Genomic DNA, 26,137 nt, shown 5'->3' with positions numbered 1-26,137 from the left:
TTATTCTACCTTCAAATTTGATGGAGACTTTTAGTTGGACATAATTTTCAATTGAAATGTTGGAAGTTGTTGCTTTATTGCATCTAATTTGCTGTGTGGTTGTAATTTAAAGTTATTCTTATATTTGAAGTCGGTTAAGCCTCCGACATCGGCTCAGGTCATGCTCTCTGTTTTTGAGTTCGGGCCCCACATCAGGCTTTCTGCTGTCACAGCAGAACCCGCTTCGGATCCTCTGTCCTCGTCTCTCTGGACCCCTCCATCTCTCAAAATAAATAAGCATTAGAAAAAATTAGAAAACCGAGGCAAACTCATACTTATATTTGATCTTTTGTAAAAGAACTTTGTTCTTTTTCCTGGGTTTTTACTTTGTCCTTCATGTTCTGAAATGTCACAAAAAGGTGTTTTGGTGTGCGCCTTTTTCTTTCATTTGTGTCCGGTGTGTGATGGGCTCTTTAAATCTAGAAACTCCTATCCTGGTTATGGGAGATTTTGTTGAATTATTTTGTTGATGATTTCCTTTCCATTTGTGTGTGTGTGTGTGTGTGTGTGTGTGTGTGTGTGTGTGTGTTCTTTTTTTGGGGGGGGGTAGCTCCTTTTATCCAGCTGTTTGCCTTCCTAAACTGCCCTTCTAAATTTCTTATTTTTCCTCTTATTTTTATCTTAGGACTTTTTACCCTACTTTTTGGGAAAGTTCCTCAACTTTACCTTCTGTTTTTTCTATTGAGTTTTTATTTATATCATAATAGTTTTAATTTCGAACACCTTTATTCTTTTTTTGTTCTCTTGATGTTCCTTTAAAAATAGCTCAAAAAGCGTAATTTGGAAAAATCACACATAATGATCAATTCACAGGTATAATTTTGGGGGAGGGTATTTTTTTTAAGCAATCTGGATATACAAAACATGTTTTAAGAATTAAAAAAACCCTGTAATTTTTAACATTTTTACCATTGAATCTTGGTCACATATGTGTATCTCTGTTCTTTATCATCTTATTTTTGATGCGTTTCAAAGTAAATTACAGATATGTTAGCTTCAATTCACCCCAAACAATTTAGAGTGCATATTGTTAACTAGAGTTCTGTTAACTCTCAGTATTAGTTTACATTATTTTGGAATAGCGTTCATACACAGTGAAATGCTCACATCTTTTTTTTTATGTTTATTTATATTTGAGAGAGCATGAGCAGGGGAGGGGCAGGGAGAGTGGGGGGCAGAGGATCCCAAGCAGCCCTGACAGCATAGAGCCTGAAGCGGGGCTTGAACTCAAAAAACAGTGTAATCATGACCTGAGTTGAAGTCGGACACACAAATGAGCCACCGAGGCAACCCTGAAATGCTTACATCTTTAGATACTATTTGTTGAGTTTTGACAGTTGCATAAACCTTCATAAACATACAGATATTTCTATCACCTCAGAACATTCTCTCAAGTTCCCACCGATCCCTGGCTCCATCCTGCCTGGAATGGCAGAAGTGGTGGCCCTAGACCCCCCTCAGCTCATTAGGGACACGCCCAGCATAGACTGCAGTGGGGCCAGGCCTCCCTGGACTGACGGTCAGTTGCTGCAGCAACGACAGGGTCCCATACAGGGCAGACAGGGGCTGCTTGGCTTCCAGATCCCAGGTTGACCTGGGGCTATTCAGTTCCATCTTCAGGCCACACTCCTCCAGTAGGCCATAGGTGATGGCCAAATTCTCACCCTGGAGTGGGGCAAGGAGCTCGGGTTTGAGGGTGAAGGGGATGTGCCAGGGGTATTCGAAGTTGGGCTCCAGGATGCTCCTTACCTAGAATAAACAGTATCAGATGTTACAAGTCAGCATTTGAGGCCGAGAAGAAAAAGTCTGTCCCAAGAGGGTCACTCAGGGTAACTGAAAGGGACAAGAGCTTTGGAGTCATGGGGGCCAGAAGTCATGTCCTGGTCATGCCCTATGATCATGTAATTGTGGACATGTTATTGGAAATCACTGAGCATTGTTTCCTTAGCTGCTAAACGGTTATATTAACATTTCCCTTGCAGAATAGGGGCATTTGGAATTAGATGTGTGTATATATCCATACATGTGTGCAGTGTGTGTGTATGTATATGCATATGTCTATGCACACATATACCCTTAAATATATGTATGTGGAGAGAGAAAGAGCAATTCCCAAATGGTAACTGTGTAAATAAAGCAGGGATATGAGTCAGGGGCTCTGAGTTCCCAAACCTGGGTTCTTCTATGGCTATTTTAGAACTGTGGGGGTGCTCTGCTAGGGTTGCCATGGAAACAGAGACCCTCCTGAGGTAGACTCCTACCCACTGGGCCTGTTCCCTAGAGGGAGATGCAGCCAGGGATTTCCCAGGTGCCAAAGCAGGATCCTGTCTCCCTGGCAGAAACCTGCATCATCCTTTTCTTCAGATTTATTCTTTTTATAGTTAAAAAATTTTTTTTAATGTTTTTTATTTATTTTTGAGAGACAGAGAGAGACAGCCCAAGCAGGGGAGGGTCAGAGAGAGAGGAAGACAAAGAATCTGAAGACAGACTCCAGGCTCTGAGCTAGCTGTCGGCACAGACCGTGATGCGGGGCTCAAATCCATGAACCGTGAGATCATGACCTGACCTGAAGCCAGACGTTTAACTGACTGAGCCACCCAGGCGCCCCTCCTCAGATATATTCTTAACTCTGGTTCTTTCACCCTCTTCTCTGGCCACTGGCCCCTGAGAATGTCTTACCAGCTTTTGCTGCTGGAGCAGGATCCCCTTTTCCACGGACTGGGCCAGCAGATCATGTTGGGTGTCACTCAGCACTGGGAACAGGGGGACATTTGGGGAAAGAAAGTGATGAACAGTCAGATTTTCCTCTCCCCACTGTGAGCTGGGAGACCCCATGAGAGGGGAACTCTGAGGCAGAGGAATAACCCATTGGACTTTGAAGGTCAAGTTCCCTTTACTGGGAAGTTCTCCTACTCTTGGAATGGCCTCCAGAATGCTACATGGTGTGGTCCAGAGGATGGGATCCTGAGGCTGGAGCCTGGAATCATCCACCCGTAAAGGTCTGTTGGATGAACTTGGGCTGGTCACTTTCTAGACCTCAGACTGGTTCTCTGTTCACATGGCTAATTTATCTCACTAAACCCTCCAAGCATTGGAGAGAGGGGATATATGAGGGTGAAGATCACGATATTTGCAGGGTTTTCCGGAGATGGCATCTAGCCCATGGCTTTTGGGAGGTCTGAAGGCCAACCTTGTGACTTTCCTACATTTCCCCCAAATCTTCTTACCCATTATGGCTTCGAGGAGGTAGATGATGTGGAATCTTGCCTGGATCCACATGTATCTTGTGTCCTCTTGCATCTCATTCAGGATTGTGCCACCAAAGTCATCCAAGTGATCCAGGGAGCCCTCATCTAGCTATAGGAGACCAGTTTTATTGGTAATAAGATACTACTCCCTACTACCTACTACTACTACTACTACTACTATTAGTATATAATTTTGCCTGTGTCTTTCAAGTCCATAAGTGATCAACTAAGGTGGGAGGGTCAGGGCTCTTTACCTGCCCCAGGGGATTCCTAGCAGCCCCAGTACCTGAGTTTGCACTCCCTGCCTTGTCATTGTGCCTAGGGCCAGTGTCCCGGATTGCTGACATCCTAGTCTTTCCCCTGGCATTGCCCTATCCCCCCTCTCCCATGTATCTTGGTAGCCACATTTCCTAAACCTGCCCCTTTTCCCACTTTTGATCAGCACTAGGGAGTTCTAGGAACCCCTCACCATGTCCATGAGGTCCTGCAGAGCCTCTCGGTTCCCAAGCGTGTTCAGGACATTATGGAATATGGAATCCTGAGTGTCCTTTGAGAGCTGGGCTAGGGCCTCCATTTCCTGGGAAATCTCCTCATGTAGTTGCTTGAAATCTGCCCTCAGTCATCAGCATCAACCAGAAAATGGGTACAATCCTTTGATTAGAACATTCCTGGGATGATAAGCCCTTCCCCATCAAATATGAGCCCTTTTATCAACCCAAAGCATGTCTGTGGATGGCATGTTTGAACTCTGGGAATGGGCTAGAAATAATAGACTAGAAAACAGACAATTCTAATGCTATGAAATGAGGGGGATGGAATGCAGGGAGCAGAAATGGAGATTCTGGAGAGGGGTCATGGGAAGTAGAAGAAAATGACCAGGTGTGAATTTCTGGGACTTGTGTAACATAATGTGGATCCTGTGGTTGGGCTTGTAGAGATGAGGAATTGAGCTTGTGGCTCAGTTTCTACATGTGTTACATGGCGATGTTATGATGGGTTAGAGTTTATGTATAGAAAATGCTCGGGGCGGTACCAGGTAGACATGAGCCATTCTTTTTATGATGGAATTGTACCTGTATCATCTGTATTCATATGGAATTAACCAAGGAATGGATGTGGGGGCTCTCTGCTTGTCTGAAGAGACTTCGGGTGGACTTAAGATGATCTGCTGAGTGAGAGGTGACTAGAACAGAGTTGCAGTGACACAGGCATTTCTGTTTGGTTCACTGCTGTATCCCTGGTGCTTAGAGTCATGCCTGTTGTGTTGCCCAGTACGTTCTTAGTAAATGTTTGTTGCAGGCACGCACAAATGAACGAAGGAAAGAATCAGTGACGCTGTGACCAAAGTGTAAGTTCGCAAGTAGAGCTCAGTTTTCTGAGGTGCATGGAAACTCCAGTCTGGGTTCTCAGCTCTGCAATTCCCTCCTCTGGAGGCCCTGGATTTTCTCTTAATAAACACTCACCTTGCCAAGGGACTCTCTGTATTCTTCCTGGAAAGAGAATCACAAGGAGTCATCTCTGTTCTCATGCTCAAGTTTGCTTTTTGAGACACTTTGGAGGGTTCTGGCCCCTTACCACCTCCTCCCTCTTCCTAGATGTCTTTCTGCTCCAGTTTAGATCTGCCCCTCCATCCCCTAGCATTCCTGGATTCTTCCTACTCCACAACACTAGGGCCAGACCCTGGGACAATTGTGGCAAAGGCCCGGGGCAATTTGCCCTGCTCACCAGATGATCGCAGCTCCAGATCAGCACCCTTGCCTCCAGTAGACATATCCATTGTGAACAGGGGACCGTTTTCATCAATGGCTAAAAGAAATTATACCCCCCAGCAGGAGTTAGCTTCTAAAGACATTGGGTTTCTCTGACCTTATGCCCCCAGCCTCCCTGCCCCCCACCCTTCCATCTATTTCTGCCCTTTGCCCAGGGGCCAGATCCTCCTGCCTCAAGGAAGGACAGCAGAGGCAACTCTGGGGGGCTTTTGTGCAAAATGGCCTCGTAGAGGGATCGAGTCCCACCTTCCTGTCTCTAAAATCACCCACTCACCATATTGGAGTGACTTGCAACGAATTTCCTCTGGAAAGAGAAAGGGAAGTGCTCATTCACAAAGCATTAGTCTCCATTCCTCCCCTTCCTCCTCCCAACCTCTCTGTCCTCTTTTCAGCTTCCTCCTCTTCCTCCTCCTCCAGATTTCTCACCTCTTTCTGCTACTTCAGTAGGTTCAGAGCCTAGGCACATGGAGACCCTTAGGCAGCACCCCCACAGCCCTATCTCACAGTTCAAAGGGGAAAGGTGGCTTTCTCTATGGCCAGAGGCCAGTGCCTGGATCAAAGGCAGGAGAGAGGAGGAGGTGGTGCAGGGGCTTGGCTGGAAAGATTTCCTTGTGGGTCTGTGCAGGCTGAGCCTGGTCATGGCTCTTACTAGCACTGGAAGGGGGTCAGGGCTCAGCAGAGTCGAGTTGAGGCAGAGAACCTGCTCAACTCTGGAGCTTACCTTGTGGAAAGGTTTGCTGCTTGTCGTCATCTGAGAAGAGGATGTCTGGATGTGAAAAAGCCAGGCCAGGAGAGCTGAGGTTAATCCTGCCAGACTCTTTCCCATCCCCCACCTGCAGGCTTCCCCCCACCACCCCCCTCCACTTTCCTCCTCCACAACCAGCCTGGCAGCTTCTCTGAGTGTGGCCTGGGATGCCTCCATCAGAGTCACCTTTGATGCTGGGTCAAAGTCAGAGCCCCTGACCTGATTCTTCCTTCTGAATCAGACTCTCTGAAGAGACCCTGGAACCTGCCTTTTGAACAAGCACCTGGGTTGATCACTGTGCTGACATTGAACTTCCTCTGTAAGTCAAAGGCAATTGGCTTTGCTCCTCCTTCTTTGGGTAGGATTGTCTGTCTGGTGCCCTCAATCTTTCTGGAGGTCTGCTCCCAATCCTGCCCGCTTCCTGGGTGATTTCATGCTGCATCTAAGAAATGCTGAGACAAGATGTTGTGGTGAGGATACTATAGAGAGGTGTGTGTGTGTGTGTGTGTGTGTGTGTGTGTGTGTGTGTGTGTATGCCTAGGGCATCCCCTGATCCCTGAGGAGCTGGACCTCAGCTGTATCAGGCTCACCTTTCCTGGGACTTAAATTTGGGAAGGCTGGTCGTGTCCCCAGCGCTCACCATTCCATCCTGGGGTGCAGGTGCTGATTGAGGCAAATAGTTCTCCCTTGTTGAGTCGGAACCCAAAGTGTGTGCATGTGCAGGGGCGGTGAGGCTGGCGAGGGAGGGACAGGTGTAGACAGGACCCTGCATCCTGTTCCTGGGGCACCATGTCTCCCGTTCTATCTGGGACCCTGCGGCTATCTCCTGGGCTTTCTCTGGAGGTTACGGGTAACCTGGGGAGCGCCTTGTGGCTCCCCCAGGCCAGCTGCTGAGTGGCTTGAGTGGACACCCAAATGACTAGTGGTGGTGGCTTGGGGCCACCCTTGGCCTGGTAGGAAGGACACCTCCACGCTGGGCCTCCCTTTGTCCCTATCCACGTGGGAGACCGTCCCTGTATCTCCCTGGAGCAGCGTTTCTGTGAGTCAGCCATGCTGGGAGGTGGCTGGTGGTGGGACATGTGTGCCCCGGCAGCCGGGCAGGCTTTCTCAGCCTTCTCCATGAATGTGCAGAGCAGTGAGTGCGTGATGCTGCTGGCCCTTCCCCTCACTCTTCTCCAGGGAAGCAGACCCCTTCTCCCCATCTTCCCCTTTCAGCCCAGGCCATTCTTCTCAAAAACCAGCTGCTTCCTCTTATAGGCCAGCACCGTGCCCTGTGGCAGAGTCAACATCTTCTCTCTCATTCTGAGACCCTCCCCCTGGCCTTGCCCCTGGGGAGAGAAACCAGGCAATTTGGTCCCATGTACATGTGATCTTAAAACTCAGATAGATCTAGAAAGCTGTATGGTCCCACGTGCATGTGATCAAGTCCTCAGCACCTCGCCCCTCTCTCACCGCCCTCCCCAGCCTTTAGAGCTGCTGCTCTTTTTTTTCTCCTTGGTCCTTTCCTCTATTTCTCATTTTACTTTCCCATTTCTATTTTTCTGTTTATATTGCAACAAATTTAATTTTTTTTTTTTTAGATTTAAGTATATCTAGTCACTTTCTCCTTTTGATGATGAGGATTTCATTCTCCTGCTCTTTCCCATCCCCACCCCTACCCCTCCTTCCCACTTCCTTGTAAAATTTTCACCTCTCAGTACCTAACATAATATCCTTTGCGTACTGTTGGGGAGTGGCCTTCTCCTCACTCCAGATCTTTCCTACAGCAGTTAATTATGTGACAGTCACACGCCCTCTCTGCCTCTAACTCGTCTTTCCAGGAAATATGGCGATACATTTATTGAGACCGTGCATATATGAAGACTTCTTTCTTTTGCTCTCGCACTTGACCAGACATAGAATTCTAAGCTGAAATTCCTTGGAAAATGAAGGAATTGTATTTTCCCTTTTTAGAAATATTCATGATTTATCTTTAAATTTTTTATTTTTTTATTTTTGAGAAAGTGCGCACGAGCATGTGGGGGAGGAGCAGAGAGAGAAGGGGCACAGAGGATCTGAAGTGAGCTCTGCCGACAGCAGAGAGCCCGATGCGATGCTCGAACTCACAAACCATGGATCATGACCGGAGCTGAAGGCAGACGCTTAACTGACTGAGCCCCGCAGGCGCCCTGGGCTCTTTCTTTTTTGAGGCGAGGATCGTGATAATTCACACTTACGTTCTGTGGTGTGTGTTGACCCTTTAGATTATGCCTCCTGTTGGTCCTTTCACCTGGAAACACATCCCTCTGGTATCCTCGCCTTTCTCGTCTTATTTTTTTGGATGATCTTCCCTGTTCTCGCTCTCTGGAACTCCTATTTTTTAGATGGTGGATCTTTGGACTAACCCTCTAAACTTTAATACTAGTATTCTTCTTTTTTTCTGCTTTCTTTGGGAAATGTCTTTGGTTTTATCTTCTGGATTTCCTATTTTAAAAAAATTAGACTTCTGGTTTCTTGGCTGGCTACTGTAAAGAGCTGAGAAGTTGTCACTCTGTCTTACAATCAAGTGAAAAGCTGAACAAACTCTACTGAGTTTATTAGTCTTTAGAAAAATATAGCCAATAAGCTGTCTAACTATATATCTGTCTTTCTTTAGAAAGATTTATTGTAAGGGATCTGTTCATGCAAGTATAAAGACTGAAAAGTCCCAGGGGCCCCTGAATGGCTTGGTCAGCTAAGCATCCGTCTTTGGCTCAGGTCCTGATCTCATGGTTTGTGAGTTCAGGCTGCATGTCAGGGTCCGTGTCGACAGTGTGGAGTGTGCTTGGGATTCTGAGTCTCCCCCGCTTCCCCGCTCATGCTCTCTTTCTCTCAAGGATAAATAAACATAAAAATGAATTTTAAGGGGTTCCTGGGTGGCTCAGTCAGTTAAGTGTCAACTTGTGGTTTCAGCTTGGGTCCTGTTCTCCCAGTTTGTGAGTTTGAGCTCCAAATTCAGCTCTGCACTGACTGCGGGGAGCCTGGTTGAGATTCTCTCTCTCCCTCTCTTCCTACTCCTCCCCCACGCACATGCATGCTCTCTCTCAAATCTCTAATAAAAGCTGAAAAAAATTCATAAAGAGAAAAATCCCAAGATGTGTAGACCCAGAAGAACTAGTGGGATAGTTCCCGTCTGAATCTAAAGGCCTAGGAACCAGGAGTGCAATCAGAGTCTGATGGCAGAACAGTGTCCCCGCTGAAAGATCCTTGGGCAGAGAGTGAACTCAGGTCTTTCTCCACCTTTTGTTTCATTCAGAACTTCAGTGGATTGGGTGAGGCCTGCCTGCATTGGCGAAAATAATCTGCTTTGCCAGTCTATCCTTTCAGATCTCATCCAGAAACATACAGGCACACCTAGATAATGCTGAACCAAAAACTGTGCACCTCATGGACCAGTCATGTTGACAACATAAAATTAACCATCACATCGAGTGGTGGTTCCTGTATGCTGTAGACCTGATTGACTGTTCACATGTATTACCTTGGACTTTTATGTAGGAGCTATATATTAAGTAGTTTCTTAAAAAAGGTTTGCTTATTTATTTTGAGGGAGAGAGAGCAAGCAGGGGAGAAGCAGAGAGGGAGAGAGAGAATCCCAAGCAGACTTCATGTTGTCAGTACAGAGCCCAACACAGGCTTGATCCCACGAACCCTGAGATCATGACCTGAACTGAAATTAAGAATCAGAAGCTCAACTGACTGAGCCACCCAGGCGCTCCTAAATGTGTAGGTGTTATATTTTAATTATATAGATGAGGGATCCTATGTCAGAAGCGTGAATAATGGCCTCAGGCAGCTGAGTGAGTAAATGGCTTGTGCAGAATTCAGCCCTACTCTTTGATGAGAAGAATGTTCTGGTGAGTCCAATATCCCCTAAGAGAGTCCAGTGCAAACCGGTGGCGTGGGAAAACGCGGACGCAGCCAGGAAAGGGGGTCTAACAACAGCACAGCCCAGGAGCGGAGCTCAGAACTGCCGCCTGCTGTGCACAGCGGGGTTCAGGTCACACACACAGGGAGCAGCTGCCCTCTGCAGGATGCCTCAGCGCGTTCTCCTGTTCTCCCAACACCCGCCTGCAGCCCAGACAGATGTGAAGACAGCTGGCCATGGAAACACCCTCCAAACTGGAGTGAAGGTTTGCTTCAAACCTCTCTGTCCACTGGGTGGCGCCTTGCTGTCCTCTAGGGTTGATTCACAGATCTGGGAAAGTTAGCTCACATCTCCGTTTTTGTCTTGTTTTGTTTTTTTAGTTCCTAAATCTCTTCAGTGAGGACAAATTGCGTATAAAATATGTTTTGTGTAAACTTCCATTATAATACACACACTTTGTATGTCTGTGAATCACAGTTCGTGTTGTGTAAATATTTGATGAATTGCTTTGTTTTAAACTTAAATGAAAAAAAAATGTTTATTTTTGAGACAGAGAGACAGAGCATGAGCTGAAGAGGGGCAGAGAGAGAGGGAGACACAGAATCTGAAGCAGGCTCCAGACTCTGAGTTGTTAGCCCGAATCCGGACACAGGGCTGGAACTCACAAACCATGAAATCAGCACCTTATTGTATGTCATGTTATCATATGTGCTTGTAGATATGTAATCCAATCCAGAAAACTTTAAACTCAGGGTTTCATGGTATTTAGGATATTCAAACTGCTGAGATTTTGTGCTCTGGTCCCTTGTTTCTTCCAGTCATTAGGCTGCATATGTATGTAGTATAGCTAACATACATATATATTTTTTAAGTTTATTTATTTGAGAGAGAGAGTATAAGTGGGGGAGATACAGAGAGACAGGGAGGGAAAGAGAGAGAGAATCCCCAGCAGGTTCCACACTGGCAATGCAGACACTGACCCATGAACTATGAGATCATGACCTGAGCTGAAACCGGATGCTCAGCTGCCTAGGCCACCCAGGCACCCCCAACAGTAACGCTTTTAGAGTATCCGGAACCCATCATTTAAACAAAGCAAAATATAATTGCAAATAATTAAATCTATTTCTGTTTTCTCAATATTAAATAATTTCATATAGTAAAATACTAAAATGAGCAAGTTAGAATATACTCTCGGGTCAGGAGTTAGGATTTCTTGGCACGTGAGAAGTGGGAAATAATGACCCCATTCATTCCAACCCCAGAGACAGGCCCTGATAGGATGCAGAGCCCCTGGGAAATGGGGCTGGACCGTCTGTGCTCCTGGTGTCCCCATCCCACTCAGGACAACCATGTACCTTGACAGAAGTCATCCAAGGGATGAGGAATTTTCCCATAGCATTCACACTGCTAATGTCATGCAGCACAGTGCTATGGAGCAGCTCTACAGCCTCTGTCACCACGTAGAGATTGTCTTCTCTGCTCCGACATTTCTTCAGAAATAGCAGCTCCTGGTCTAGCACTTTCCTGGGGTGGGTGGGAAGAGGGAAGTCATAGTGGGAAAGGGATGCCTTTTGAGAAAATGCTTATTCATTTATTTTGGGGAGAGAGCAAGAGAGCAAACAAGCACCAGCAAGTGGGGGATGGGCAGAAGGAGGGAGAGTGAGAGAGAGAATCCCAAGCAGGCTCCACGCTGTCATTGCAGAGCTTGACATGGGGCTCGATCCCATGACTGTGAAGTCATGCCCTGAGCTGAAATCAAGAGTCAGATGCTTGTCTGACTGAGCCACCCAGGTGCCCCTTGGAAAGGCATGCCTTCTTGGCTTGCTTGGGTTACTCTTCTAAGAACCTGGATGGGGTACAGAGCATTTGGAATTTGACAGATGAGGTCTCAGTGGGTAGGAAGATACGGGCTCATAGGTTAGGTTGCTTAGTGCTACAGAACATCTCTGATATGCACGGTCCAGGGGCCCCTGTTCTCTGACAGAGGTATGGTATGACAGTATGCATACCATATTATGAAAAGGTATCTACATTTTCCAAAATTATATTAGTCATGCTAGGGTAGTTTCTGGTTTTCCAGTACGAGGGCCTCTCAGCAGAAGAGGCTCAAAGTAGACGAGTCCCGGTGATTGAGGCCAGTGCGTAGGAAGCCCTGTTTTCAGTGCTGGTTACACACACCACACGTGCCCACGTGGAGCAGGTGGATACAGTGTGATGAAGGAGGGCAGGTGCGGGATGATTTTTCATGACTGGCACAGATGGGCTTTCTGGGTTGGCTGTGTTTAGTAGGGGAGTTGTAGACCTTGACTTATAGATGTAGGTTGGGGGAGATGTGGAAGGTCTGCAGTGCTGAAGACAAAACCTATCTCCGTTTCAGTTCTGAGACTCCACTCTGGTTCTGGTCCAGGCACCCCCCCTACTTGGTGCCCCGTGGAACACTGAGAGACCCCTCAAATTGCTTTTCGGTGCCAGAGGTCAATGAGCATCCAGTGCCCTTGGACAGAAATGCAGCTTCGTACTGTGTTTCCAAGGAGTGTGCCATCTGACTCTACTTACCTCCCAAACTTCATTTTATATCACCTTCATCCTTGTTGATGAAGCTTCCGCTGCCCCGACCCGCCCTGGTCTTGGAAACACCCAGCTCTGTCCTGCCCCAGGACCTTTCAGCTCTAATTGGACCCCTTTCCTCTTGCTCCTTTCATTCTTTCGTTCTGAGCTCAACTGTTAGCACCAGACAGAAACCTAAGCTGACCACCTTCAGCGTCTCTTTCACCTCATCCAGTTTCTTATCTCTGGAGCTCCCATTGTGATCTGTAAGTGCCTTGGCAGCTGAACACATGACATGCCCACATCCCCTCCATTAGAAGTAGCCAGCTGCCTTTTGTGGCATCAAAGGTTTGGCCTCAGCTTACTTATTTCACTTGGAGCTACGTACTTAAAATGTATCTTAGAAATGGCCTTTTTACTGAAATACTGAGCATTTCTTTTTCTTTCTGAGCAGCTAAGGAATCTCCAATACTTTTTGCACCATAAACAGTCTTTGCAAATGTTATTTTTAATAAGGGCCTTCTAAGAACCCAGGAATACAGAAATAGTCCTATGCCTTGTGAAAGTAACTCTAGTCTTAAAATAGTCTGTGCATTTTAACTTGTTGCTTACTTAACAATTTGTTGCCTTTGTAAACATACTATTTAAGTTGGCTTTTCTGTTTTTATTATTTAAATAAATGTATTTTAAATGCATTTCTTTGTTTTAAGAGAGAGATTCCCAAGCAGTCTCAGTGTTGTCAGAGCAGAGCCCCACGAGGGGCTCCATCCCAGACTGTGAGATCATGATATGAGCTGAAACCAAGAGACAGACACTTAGCTGACAGAGCCGCCCAGGCACCCTGAAGCTGACTGTCTGTTTTCAGAAGGCATAAAGATGTAAGAAGTTCTTCATTGAGCTCTTAGGGATCGTTTGTTACCCGCCTTTGCCTTTAAGCATGGAGGTAAATGAAATCCCAGGACGCTGCTGCAACCTTATGTCAACAATGAGTTTCACATTCTTTGTCTCACATAAATTAATACTTTGTTAATAGTTTATTTTTTATTGCCTGCTTCCTCACTTCCTACCCTTCACCTGTCCACACTAAGTATGAGCGGCGTTAGGACAGAGATGCGTAGCACATGATAGCACGGTAGTAGTTGCTGTTTTAGTAAATATGTATAGGTGACTAATAAGTATTCACGGAATGAATGCATAAATGAATACCCTAGAAGAACAGCAGAGTCTGGGGGGTCATTCAGAGCCTCGGCAGCAAAGCCTGCTAGGTTCTCTGCCCACGGAGAGAGCCCAAGGGGCTCTGTTGACCTTCCTTCCTCTCCCATGGCCTCACCTCTTAAGAAGGTCTTTCCAGTTTTGGGGTGGGGTGGCAACAGCCTGAAACCGGAGGCAAGATTCATGGCACTTAGCATTTTCCCCGGACACATTCACATCTAGCACAGCAGTCACATCTGCAGACATCTTGTACTTCCATAACATGGTGTCACTGAAGGTATATGTTTCCGTGACTGTTTCTGGGGACAGAAAAGGTGACTGCAGGTTTAGCCAAGAGTGTACTTTGGAACAGTAGGAAAATGGAATGGAACTAGAATGACCAAGTCCTGTGTTGATTCAGACCTCTTACCTACTGAAACCTTTCAGAGGCTAACAAAGTAATGTTTTAAGTGTAAATTACTGCTGAGGACAAATGTTTGAATCAACCCAAGCGTTGAATAACACGGATGTTATCTCAAACCCTGAGACATGGTGACGTCATGTGTGCACTGGTCACGGGGACCCATGACATCATCTTTCCTCTGCAGCAGGTGCAGCATCTGGCCACTGGAGGCGGCACGCTGTAGCAAAAAATGTTAAGCGTATGGAGTCAGACAGATCTGGGTTTGGATTCTAGTTTTACTAGTTCCCAGGTGCATAACCTAGAATGAATTATTTTATAAGTTTCAATTTACTGTTCTGTAACTGGGGGTAATGTCCCTGTCTTATGTATTAAATAAACGGACAAATGCTCGGGTCCAGATATGAGTAGATTCTCAGATACTCATAGCTTCTTGCCCAGTGCCTTTTGGCAAAACTGCTCCTACGTTTACCTGTGTACGTGTCTCCAGGATTCGTGCCTGGTGCACCACCTGTCTGGGCACCTGTGCTTTTCACTCCCTGCCTCCCTGCCCTTGTTGGCTGTACCTGGGACCGAAGAACTTGGCTCCAGGATGTCCATGAGGGTGTATTTTACTGGAGCATCAGATGGTTCCCAGAAACGTGAGAGAGTCTTCTTTTTCCTCTGTAAAATTGAAAACTGATGGAATTTTTTGGCGCTCATCAGGCTCTTCACAGGCCTCAGGTCTTTGTCTCCAAGTTCTCTGACCACGTTCTTACTAATATTCTCAAACATGGACATGTTGCTAGGGACAGATAGAAGGGGAGTACAGATTTCAGTGGAGAGGGGGGAGAAAGAGTGTAAGGTTTCACAGAGCTTGATATTTTTCCTAACGAAAACAATATATGTGAGATTAACGTAGTTCTTAACTTAGACTAGTGCCTAAATCATAACTTTCTCCATTTTGGTATTCTAAACACAGCCAGGGTTTGGAAGGAGGCACTACTGTGAAATGCATTGCTCTTTATGGCTAGAATAGAAAAGCCTGTGTGTAGCCCCACCTGCAACCCAAGGGCACTCGAAAGGCCCACGGGGCACCTGGCTAGCTCAGTTGGCTATGCATCTGACTTTGGCTCAGGTCATGATCCTCACCGTTTGTGGGTTTGAGCCCTGTATTGGGCTCTGTGCGGTCAGCTCAGAGCCTGGAGCCTGATTTGGATTCTTTGTCTCACTCTCTCTCTGCCTTTCCCTGACCCATGCTTTGTCTCCCTCTGTCTCTCAAAAATAAAAATAAAACATAAAAAAAATTTTTTTAAGACCCAATACTATCATCAGCAGAAGGGCCTGAGAGAAAGTTAGGCAAAGGTTACAAATTCATGGTGGTCCTCGAAGTGGTGGGCTTGTTGGCAATCTGAAAGGGAATGCATCACTGAGAAGTGACCTCTGAACCAAGGCTTGAGCTGGAACAGGTGGGGAGGAGGGAACGACATGGCTCTTTGGGGAAAAGGATTTCAGGCAGACGAATGAGCAAGTGCAAAGTTCTACAGGAAGAAATACGTGGCAGGACAGACAACAGGTGCAGTGCATGAGAGACTTCTCAGAAAGGGAGGCTGAGTTGGGGCAGACCCTCGTTGGTCTTTATTATGACCTTGTTTGTACTTGAGGTGGGGTTGAGAGTTGTTGGAAGGGTTGAGCTGGGGAGTGTCAGATGGGACTCCTCTTCTGAAAAGATGCCCGTGTTTGCTGTGTTGACAACAGACGCAGTGAGGCAGTGAGAGCACGAGGAGGGACAGCAGTGACCCGAGTGAGAGCTGGCGGTGCATGGGGCCAGGGTGCTGCCACAGGCGCAGTGAGAAGGGCTTGGGTCCCCGTCTGTGCACAAGGCAGACCCAACACCTACAAAACAGTGGTGTGGCTAGGGGCCCCCGTGGCTGCTCAGAGCTCTGACACTCAGCATGAGTCAGGAGAGTGCCGTGTATACATAAGCAGTGGGTTGTTTGTTCGACAGGGAGATGAACGAGGAAGAAGAGGATGGGCAGAAGCTGGGGAAGCAAGGCGACATGGAGGAAACATGGGTCCTTGCAAATAAGGGGGAGCCGGTTTGGGGATAGAATCAGTTACATGTACACGTGTCCCTCCTGGTGCTTTCAGAGAACTTGTAAGGACAAGCTGGGTACTTTTTAGGGGCTCCTTCTGCTCCTACAGAAGGGATTAAATGGGTCTTAACATGTCATTCAGAGAGAGTTGACAGTGATTTGAATACTTCCCAGAGATCTGGGCCTTTGTCATGTATGCACAGTGAAGTAATGCATGTACACAAATATGCCCTTATTTGTAGCTGGAACAGGCCTTATCTCTTACTTAGGCAAATAGCTATCTAGCAGGTGATCTTCGGAGGACAGGGATAAGATATCTAGGCCCTGACATGTTGAGAGAATCGGGGGGAAATAAGTGAGCACCTGGTTCGGGTGATAGAAGTGGCAAAGGGAAGAACTGACCCGCCAAAGGACAAACAGATGCATGTTGTTATGCCTCTTATGCCTCTGTAGTTAAGACGAAGCCAGCCAAGTTGTACAATTTGTGTATGCCAAGTAGAGAAGTGCTTTATACGTTCGTGAGTTGCCTAAGCTCAGTGCTACAAAACTCCTGCCTCTGAACATTTTATACAGTCTTGCTGTGACTGACACGAGACCTTCATGAAGGTGGGCTGACATGGCAAAATAATAAACCCAGAAGCTTGCATTGTTGTGCTGGGTGGGCTATGAATCACTAGAAAAATAAGAAAGTCAGTGTTCCTGCTACGTGTCAGGAGTGTGAATTGGTAGTCATCACCCTGCATGGTGCTCTCATGCTGCCGAAGTATTTTCAATGTCAGCACACCCAGATCTCCACCAGCCATCGTCCAGGAAACAAAGACCAGTGCTCAGGAGGAGAGAGATGATTCCTAGGGAAAGTGATGCTCTATAAATTGACTTGTTCATTCATTCATTTACTCATTCATTCAGCAGATTTTTAACAAGCCCCTATGACAGGCGAGGCCCTGTGCTGGGAATTGGAAATACCGTGGTGATCTCTGGGGGCTTGCAGCCTAGTGAGAAAGACAAGTATTTACCAAATGATTTCACTAATAAATACATGCACATATGTAAATCATGATTAATTCCATAAAGGAGAGGCATCTGATGCTCTCAGAACCCATCATAGATTTTCTTTGTTCTTTGGTCAGGGCGGTTGCGGGGGGGTGTCAGGGAAGTCTTTGTTAAGGGAGCGATTATTCAATGGAGATATTAGGTGAATAGAAATTAGCCAAAATAAGAGGGGAGGGAAGTAGAATAAAGAGCATGTACAAAGACCTTGTGATGGGACACAGTTTGGTCCATTCCAGGAATGGACAGAAACTGGCATGGCCGGAGTGGAATGAGTGGTGGAGAGGGTGGGAGACCAGGATCAGAAGCACGTGGCAATCAGACTATGCTGTTCTTTAGAGGTTATTTGGTGTCTTTGGCCATTTTTGTAAGAACAAAACAAAGGTTGACAAACACAGAATTGTAAGCAGAGGTGGGATTAATGTAGAAATGAGTCCCTGGTTGGAAGTAAGTCTGGCAGATCAATAGTCAAATCTCTTTGGAGTAAGACAGACTCAACACAGCCTCTCAGGGGACACAGATAACACCCTGAGTAAGATCACCTCACCGTCCAGAAATACAAAGCACATGTGGAAGCAAAGCACCCTTAGCGAGGCCCATCAGACACAACATACATCAGGATTAGATCTACAGAATGTCATAAAATTGAACAATCTGATAGAGACTATAAGAGAAGTGTGTTTAAAATATTAAAAGCATAAATAAGGAAACAAAACATGAGAAAAGAACAAAGTAACATAAAATGTGACCAGATAGAAAAAAAGATTCGAAAGGGTCCTTTAAGATGAAAATAGTTGTAGGTATTAGCTCAGTGAATTAGATAAACAGTTCTCGGCCTAGCTTAAGTGAGTATTAGTAGAATTGAAGGTGGATTTTAGGAACTTAATCATAATTCACCAGAGAACTATAGAGAGATAGAAAATAGTATGGAGATATTAAGATGCATGGAGGACATAATGACAAATTAAAACACAAACACATAAATGCATATGTGTATATACACACATAAGTGTGTTTATGCACGTGTGTGTCTTCATATACACACGTACATGGAGGATGTGCATACACATGAGAAAACAGAAATATGGGAGTAAGACAATAGTCAAGATAAAATAGACAAGATGAGTCAAACCCACAGGTAATCAAATATTAATAAGATTGTGAAATAGTAAGTAGAACAAGAGAGCTTAAAAAATCTCTACATACGGTAGGTGAGTCATCTTTAAAGGAATACCTATTATATAGAAGATAGGATTTTCAATTGCAGCAATTGATACCAGAAGAAAATAGAATAATATTTTTAATCTTCTAACAAAAAAATAACTCTTAACCAATAATTCTCATTTCAGATGTACTATCAGGCGAAGATAATGCAAAATAAATAGTTTTCAAACAGACAAAAATGAACAGTAGTATTAATAATTGAATCTTTGACAATAGTGATGTTAAGGTAGAATGACATCGAAATTATAAAACTAGGAGTGAAATCCAAGAAAGAAGACTGAGCAAACAAATGGTATAAAGACATGTGTGAACCTAAGCAAGAATTTTACCAAATATTACAAAATTATTTTTATATCAATTAACTTAGCAACAGAAAACAAGGTGAAAACAACATTCCATATTATAATAACCTAGAAGTTAGGGGGAAGGAAGTCAGAATTAAATATTAAATATCTATGTGTTTTTTTGACAAGAAAGTCAATCAAGGAAGTCAGTTTTACATTATGTTAAATTAAGTATGCATTTAAAAAATTATTCTGAGAGAGCAAGTGGGTGAGGGACAGAGAGAAAAGGAGAGAGAGAATCTCAAGCATTCTCTGCATTATTAGCACAGAGCCTGACGGGGGCGTTGGACTTATGAATTAGGAGATAGTGACCTGAGCCAAAATCAAGAGCCAGACGCTTAACCGACTGAGCCACCCAGGTGCCCCAAATCAGGTATGCATTTTAAAATTTAAGGATAACCAGGTTAGAAGTATAAATTGAATATTTAACTTTTAGACTAGGAGAGGGGGGAAAAGAAGTAAAGAGAACATGACTATTCCAATAAATGATAAGAGGAAGTAAAGGCAGGGAAAACAGAAAGTTCAAATAAAATGATACCAATAAATTAAAATATACAATAAATGGAGTAAGTATAAATTGATTAACTTTTCTTCACATGAGAATCAGAAGTTGGAGTGCCTGGGTGGCTCAGTTGTTTAAGCGTCTGGCTTCGGCTCAGGTCATGATCTCACGGTTCTAGGGTTCGAGCCCCGCGTTGGGCTCTGTGCTGACAGCTCAGAGTCTGGAGCCTGTCTTTGGATTCTGTGTCTCCCTTTCTCTCTGACCCTTCCCTGCTCATGCTGTTTCTCTCTCTCTCAAAAATAAATAAAACATGAAAAGAAACAAAAAAAGAATCAGAAGTTGTTGGATTAGATTTAAAAAACCAAAATCCAGAAATACACTCTTTAGAAAAAGAGACAAATTTAGAACAATAAGATTAGTAAACAAAAACTAAAAGAATAGATGAATACAAATCAGACAAGTATCTAAATAAAACCGTATGGACATATCCATAACAGACAAAATAGATTAAACTCAGAAACATTATTAGGGTAGAACGGGATCACTTTATAATAACCACATGTAATAATTCAAGACATGAGTGAACCTAATAAGACCTCAAGATATATAAATAAATGCTGTTAGACAAAGAGGTCAGTAATTGATGGATCACATGTAAGAGATATTCATAGAAGATATGAACAATGCAGTTATCAAACTTGATTGAATGGGCATATATAAAACTCTGTATACTCCTTCCAGAGAGACAACTGGTTCTTTTCACACTCTCTCACACACACGCGCCATTAAGCGAGTATCCACAAATAGGAAGAGTCAATATTATTCAGATTATGTTTTTATCACATGTCATTAAATTTGAATGAATAATAAAAATATAATTTAAACCCCAATTTATTTCCACTTTAGTGGTAAATTCTACAAACTATTTAAAGAAGAATTAGTGACAGTACTTCTCAACTTTTCCAAAAAATGTGAAGAGGAGGGAACACTGTCAGACTAATATTATCAGGCTTGCATTATCCTGATACCAAAGCCAGTAAAAGAAGCTACAAGAAAAGAAAACTACAGGTTAATATCCCTGATGAATATATATGTAAAAATGTTCAACAAAATACTAGCTAACTGAATAAACCAGTGTATTAAAAGGTTCATACACTATTACCAAGTGGGATTTATCTTGAGGTGCAAGGATGACTCGATAAAATTCAGCAAAATAATACAAAAACCAATTAATGTGAGAAACCATATTAACAGAATAAAGGATAAAAATCATATAGTCATCTCAACAGATGCAAAATAAATATTTGCAAAATTCAATACCCATTCATCATAAAATCTCTCAATAAGCTATAAAAGGAATGTACCTTTTATAAACATATAGAGGTAATGTACCTTTTATAAACATAATAAAGGTAATATTTGACAAGGCCACAGCTAACATCATATTCAGTGTTAAAGATTGATAGTTATTCTTCTAGGATCGGGAATAAGACAAGGATGTTGCTTTATTCATAATAGTCCTGGAAGTCCTAAACAGAGCAATTAGATAAGAGAAAGAAATTTAAAGCACACAAATCAGAAAAAAAAAAATTAAAATGGCCCCTGTATGCAGATGATATGATCTTATAAACAGAAAACGCTGACGACCACATCAAAAAAAAAAAAAAACCTGTTAGAACTAATAATCAAATTCAGTAAAGTTGTAGGGTACAAAATCAACATACATATAAGAGTTGCATATCTAACAACATACTATCTGAAATGGAAATTAGGAAAATAATCCCATTTACATTGCACCAAAAAGAATTAAATACTTGGGAATAAATTTAACTAAGGTAGTGAAAGACTTATGTACAGAAAACTACAAAATTTTGATTAAAGAAATTAAATAAGCAAACAAATGGAAAGACATCCCATGTTCATTGATCAGAAGACTTTTAATATTGTTAAAATTTCTATACAACCCAAATTGATCTAGTGCAATCCTGTCCAAATCTCAATGCTATTCTTTGTAGAAATAAAAAGTAATTCTAAAATTTGTATGGAACCACAACCTCCCCCAAATTGCCAAAGCAATTTGGAGAAAGAACAAAGTTGGAGGTATCACACTTTCTGATTCAAATATATTATAAAGTTGTAGTAATCAAGGCATCACGGTACTGCAATAAAATCAGGCATAAAGGCCAAAGGAACAGAAAGTCACAGCTTATAACAAATTTATGGTCAACCGATAGTCAACAAGAGTGCCAAGAATACATAGTCAGGAAACCGAGTCTCTTTAACAGTAGTCTCTTCAACAAATTGTGATGGTGAAACCAGATGTGCCCATGCGAAAGAATGGAATTGGACCCTTAATCTTACACTATTCACAAAAGTCAACTCAACCTGTAATAAAGATCTAAATATAAGACCTGAAACTCCAAAGTTACTAGAAGAAGAGAGAGGGGAAAAGCTTCAGGAGATTGGTCTTGGCACTGGTTTCACAGGTATGATGCCAGCAGCACAGACAGCAAAAGGAAAACACAGAAGTGGGATTGCACTGAACTTTAAAAAGGCTTTTGCAAAGCAAAGGAAACCAAAAGATTGAGAAGGAAATCTATGGAATGGGAGAAAATATTTGCAAATCATCTGATAAAGGGTCAATAAAAAATATGTAAAGAACTCACACAACTCAATAGCAAAATCCAAATAAGTCAATTAAAAAATGGGCAAAGAGGGGCACCTGGGTGGCTCAGTAGGTCAACTGCCTGACTTCAGCTCAGATCATGATCTCATGGTTTGTGAGTTTGAGCCCTGAGCTGACAGCTCAGAGCCTGGGGCCTGCTTCAGATTCTGTGTCTCCCTCTCTCTCTGCCTCTCCTCCACTCACACAGTGTCTGTCTCTCTCTCTCTCAAAAATGAATAAATGTTAAAAATTTTTTTTTAAATGGTCAAAAGACCTGAGAAGACATTGTAAGATTTAATAGATGGAGGCAGAGATGAGAGGAAAGAAAGAGACCAGGTTATGGAGCCAAGAAAGCTTTTATTGGGATCTGCAATTCCCGGGCAAGGTCCCATGACCCTGGGAGTGGGGAGTCAGGGACGTCATGCCTGATAGGCGATGGGTGGGGTGTTTTATGGGTGAGGGGGTCTGGGTTTGATCTTGGGAGGGCAGATTATCAAATAAGGGCATTTCAGGGACGTGGCATGATGGAATAGGTTGCCTCCTCTGTCAGGGTAATGGGAAGCTGGAGCTTCATGATTGGCTGTTTTCAAACTGGTGCAGGTCCTTCCAGGTCTGCGGGTGAGGGGCGAGGGTCGTCTTGCACGTGGTTTTTCTCTGACCTACAGCAGAACGGCCGCTCGGTCGCCACCTTAAGGTGACTCTTACAAAGAAGATGTGAGATTCACATACACACACGCAAATGGAGTATTTTTCAGCTTAAAAAAAATGAAATTCTGCTATTTGCAACAACATGGATGATCTGAAGGATATTTGCCAAGTAAGGTATTTTCTTCTTGCCAAGTAAAGAAACAGACACAGAAAGGTGAATACTGCAAAATCTCACCTGTACATGAAATCTAAAGTAGCCATACTAATAGAAGCAGAGAGTATGATGGTGGTGGACAGGGGCTAGAGGAAGGAGGAAGGGGGGTGATGTTGGCCTAAAGGTTCAAAGTTTTTGTTATAAAAAATCCTGGAGACCTAATGTACAGCATGGGGACTGTAGTTCACGATATTGTGTTATATACTTGAAATATGCTAAGAGGATAGGTCTTAAGTGTTTTCACCACACACACAGAAAGGGATTATGGGAGGTGATGAATATTAATTTGATTGTGGAAATGATTTAACAATGTATATCAAAATATCAAGTTGTGTGTCTTAAACACATAGAGTATTTATTTGTCAATTATAAAGTTTTTCAGTAAAGCTGAAAAAAAAAACCGATAACCAGGATTCATAAAAGACCTGAATGAACCAGTTGCCCCCAGACAGTTGTGTAGTTGGGAGCTCAGAGCTGAGAGCTGCCCCAGGAGTGAAATGAGTTATCTGTGTATAGATGGAAATTGAAGCCAGCGTACTATAGATGAAGATGTGAATGAATCTTTAATAGGTGGATAAGGGGAAAATGTAAAGTGAATTTTGCAGGCCACAAAGAGGCAAACAGGAATGGGGCTTCCCAGCTAAACAGATTTCCATTTTTGAATATTTATTGAATATTTATTAAATATTTATTGGCTGAATAGAAACAATTTTCAACAGTTCCTGTAAGATCCTTGATGTGACTTTCAGTTCCGTCTAGGGTGGGCCAAGGAAGAGATCAGTGGACGACAGAAAGTAATGGGCATGGAAGGTGTTTGGAGAATAGACCTGGATAAAGGTGTGTCAGAGATGTGTCCCTTAGCCTTACACGCTGGCATGTTGTCGTCAGGAATTCTCCTTTATTAAGGAGAACTTGAGGAAGACGTGCTACCTTCTTTTGGGGTCAAATTATGCCAGAAACAAATCAAAGCCCCCCATTCATTCCATTCACTTTTCATCCTGAATATTTCTGTCTGTGACCATACTACAATCTTCTTTTCTTATTCATCCCCGGATCCTCAGTTAGAACTTACCAGGTTGTCTTGTCCTGTAGAAGAAGATTCTAGTTGAGTTGGATTCCTTCCAATCTTCGGGTCTCCTGATGTCAAGCAGAGAGTGTGTGTGTGTGTGTTTCCCCACCAATAGGCCCCTGCCTCAATTTTCAATGCAGTGTCCCAGGAAAATCAGCAGATGATAGTCCCTCTCTGGATCCCAAAGTCTTAGCTTTTAATCCTGTCTCATCAGGTTATATAGCTGAAAATGAACCTGTTGGGCTGTCCTAGCAGAAACCACGCCCCTTTCTTCTTAACAGAACAGCTGGATGAGTTTTGATTTGTGGATTCATAGTCATTGTGGGTGGAAAAAGGTTTTGGTTCATTCTTCTGTCTTAAATGTGCTGTATATGAAGTAGAACTGTGAGTCAACAAGAAAGGTAAACAGGAAAAGTCAGGAAGAGGGACAGGTTCAAGTGCCAGGGCCCAAGGGAGAGCCTGTGAACTGGCTAGATGAGGAGCTCTGGACCACAGGGATTTTTATACCACCTCCTGTTTGTCAGGCACTATGCAGGTATTACGTATTCCAATCTTGCAACAGTCTTTATTTTATAAAGGCAAATTACAAGGAGACGTTCAAAGAGTACAAAAACAGCTTTCCCCAACCCATTCTCTTGCTGATTACTTCCTGTCAACTTCCAGGATCAGGTGAAAGGCCTGTAGGAGGGAAATTGTGTGACAAGGAAGCCCATGCCCACAGGGTTTGTCAATATCCTGGAGCTGTCCCTCAAAAAGGCAACATCCCTTTCAGTTGACAGGATTTTGCACTGCATGTATTTCATTTCAGTTTTTTCTTCTTTACTTTTATGAATGTAAATTGTAACACCATCAGGCCTAAAGATTTACCAGAATTGAGTTTTACTTTCTAGAATTTTCATTTAAAAACAATAGACTTCATAGAATGAGTCTGGTAGTCTTCCTTCCATTTCTTTTTTTTGGAATAGCTTGAGAAGGTTCGGCGTTAACTCTGCTTGAAACATCTGATAGAATTCCCCTGGGAATCCATCTGGCCCTGGGCTTTTATTCATTGGGAGATTTTTGATAACTAATTTGATTTCTTCACTGGTTATGGGTCTGTTCAGATTTTCTATCTCTTCCCGTTTGAATCTTGGTAGTGTATGTGTGTTTAGAAATTTGTCCATTTCTTCTAGATTGTCCAGTTTGTTGGCATATCGTTTTTCATGGTAATATCTGATGACTGCTTGTATTTCTGAGGGATCTGTTGTAATGGATCCATTTTCCTTCATGATTTTGTCTATTTGCATGTTTTCTCTTTTCTTTCTGAGGAGCCTAGCTAGAGGTTTATCAATTTTGTTTATTTTTTCAAAAAACCAACTCTTGATTTCATTGATCTGTTCAATTGTTTTTGTGGATTCTATCTTGTTTAATTCTGCTCTGATCTTTATTATTTCTTTTCTTTTGCTGGGTTTGGGGTGTTCTTGCTGCTCCCTTTCTAGTTTCCTTAGGTGCTCTGTTAGGTTTTGAGTTTGTGCTTTCTCTGATTTGTTGAGGTAGGCCTGTATTGCAATGAACTTTCCTCTTCAGACTGCCTTTGCTGTGTCCCAGAGAGTTTGAATTGCTGTATTCTCATTTTCTTTCGTCTCCATATATTTTTTAATTTCCTCTCTAATTGCCTGATTGACCCAATCATCCTTTAGTAGGGTAGTTTTTAACCTCCACATTTTTGGAGGTTTTCCAGACTTCTTCCTGTGGTTGGTTTCGAGTTTCATAGCATTGTGTTCTGAAAGTGTGCATAGTATGATCTCAATTCTTTTATATTTATGTGATGTTTTATGCTGTTTTATGACCCAGTATGTGATCAATCTTGGAGAATGTGCCATGTGCACTCGAGAAGAAAGTGAATTCCCTAGCGTCAGGATGCAGAGGTTTAAATATATCTATCAATTCCATCTGTTCCAGTGTGCCATTCAGGTCTATTGTTTCTTTAGTGATTTTTTTGTCTGGCTGACCTATCCATTGTTGTAAGTGGGGTATTAAAGTCTCCTGCAATTAGCACATTCTTATCAAATAAGATTGCTTTTGTTTGTGATTGTTTTATGTATCTAGGAGCTCCCAAATTTGGCGCATAAATGTTTAAAATTGTTAGCTCTTCTTCATATAGAGTCCCTGTAATTATTATATAGTGTCCTTCTTCATCTTTTGTTACTGCCTTTATTTTAAAGTCCAGTTTGTCTGATATAAGTATGGCTACTCCAGCTTTCTTTTGGCTTCCAGTCGCATGGTAGATATTTCTCCATCCCCTTACTTTCAATCTGAAGGTGTCTTCAGATCTAAGGTGAGTCTCTTGTAGGCAGCAAATAGACGGGTTTTGGTTTTTGATCCATTCTGCTACCCTGTGTCATTTGACTGGAGCATTCAGTCCATTGACATTCAGTGTTATTATTGAAAAATATGGGTTTAGATTCATTGTGTTCCCTGTAGATTGCATGTTTGTAGTGATGTCTATGATACCTTT

General features: G+C 43.3%; 1 protein-coding gene across 1 annotated transcript in view; it reads right to left on the bottom strand.

Moving 5' to 3' along the window:
• Window positions 1–1,485: 1,485 nt before the first annotated feature.
• Window positions 1,486–26,137, bottom strand: part of GSDMC (gasdermin C) — a 26,722-nt gene continuing 2,070 nt past the window's right edge. Inside the window, exons 3-14 of the mRNA XM_029923326.1 lie at window positions 14,416–14,633; window positions 13,568–13,748; window positions 11,046–11,214; window positions 7,024–7,129; window positions 5,778–5,822; window positions 5,331–5,360; window positions 5,013–5,093; window positions 4,751–4,777; window positions 3,757–3,896; window positions 3,267–3,396; window positions 2,719–2,792; window positions 1,486–1,788 (exon numbers count right to left, since the gene is read on the bottom strand). Of these exons, the coding sequence (XP_029779186.1) occupies window positions 1,486–1,788; window positions 2,719–2,792; window positions 3,267–3,396; window positions 3,757–3,896; window positions 4,751–4,777; window positions 5,013–5,093; window positions 5,331–5,360; window positions 5,778–5,822; window positions 7,024–7,129; window positions 11,046–11,214; window positions 13,568–13,748; window positions 14,416–14,633 (1,504 nt within the window). The remainder of the gene's footprint in view (window positions 1,789–2,718; window positions 2,793–3,266; window positions 3,397–3,756; window positions 3,897–4,750; window positions 4,778–5,012; window positions 5,094–5,330; window positions 5,361–5,777; window positions 5,823–7,023; window positions 7,130–11,045; window positions 11,215–13,567; window positions 13,749–14,415; window positions 14,634–26,137) is intronic.

This window comes from Suricata suricatta, chromosome 15 (assembly GCF_006229205.1).
Source record: "Suricata suricatta isolate VVHF042 chromosome 15, meerkat_22Aug2017_6uvM2_HiC, whole genome shotgun sequence".
In the NCBI taxonomy this organism is placed as follows: domain Eukaryota; kingdom Metazoa; phylum Chordata; class Mammalia; order Carnivora; family Herpestidae; genus Suricata; species Suricata suricatta.
The sequence above is the reverse complement of the archived record's forward strand: the minus strand, read 5'-3'. Positions and strand labels throughout refer to the sequence as shown.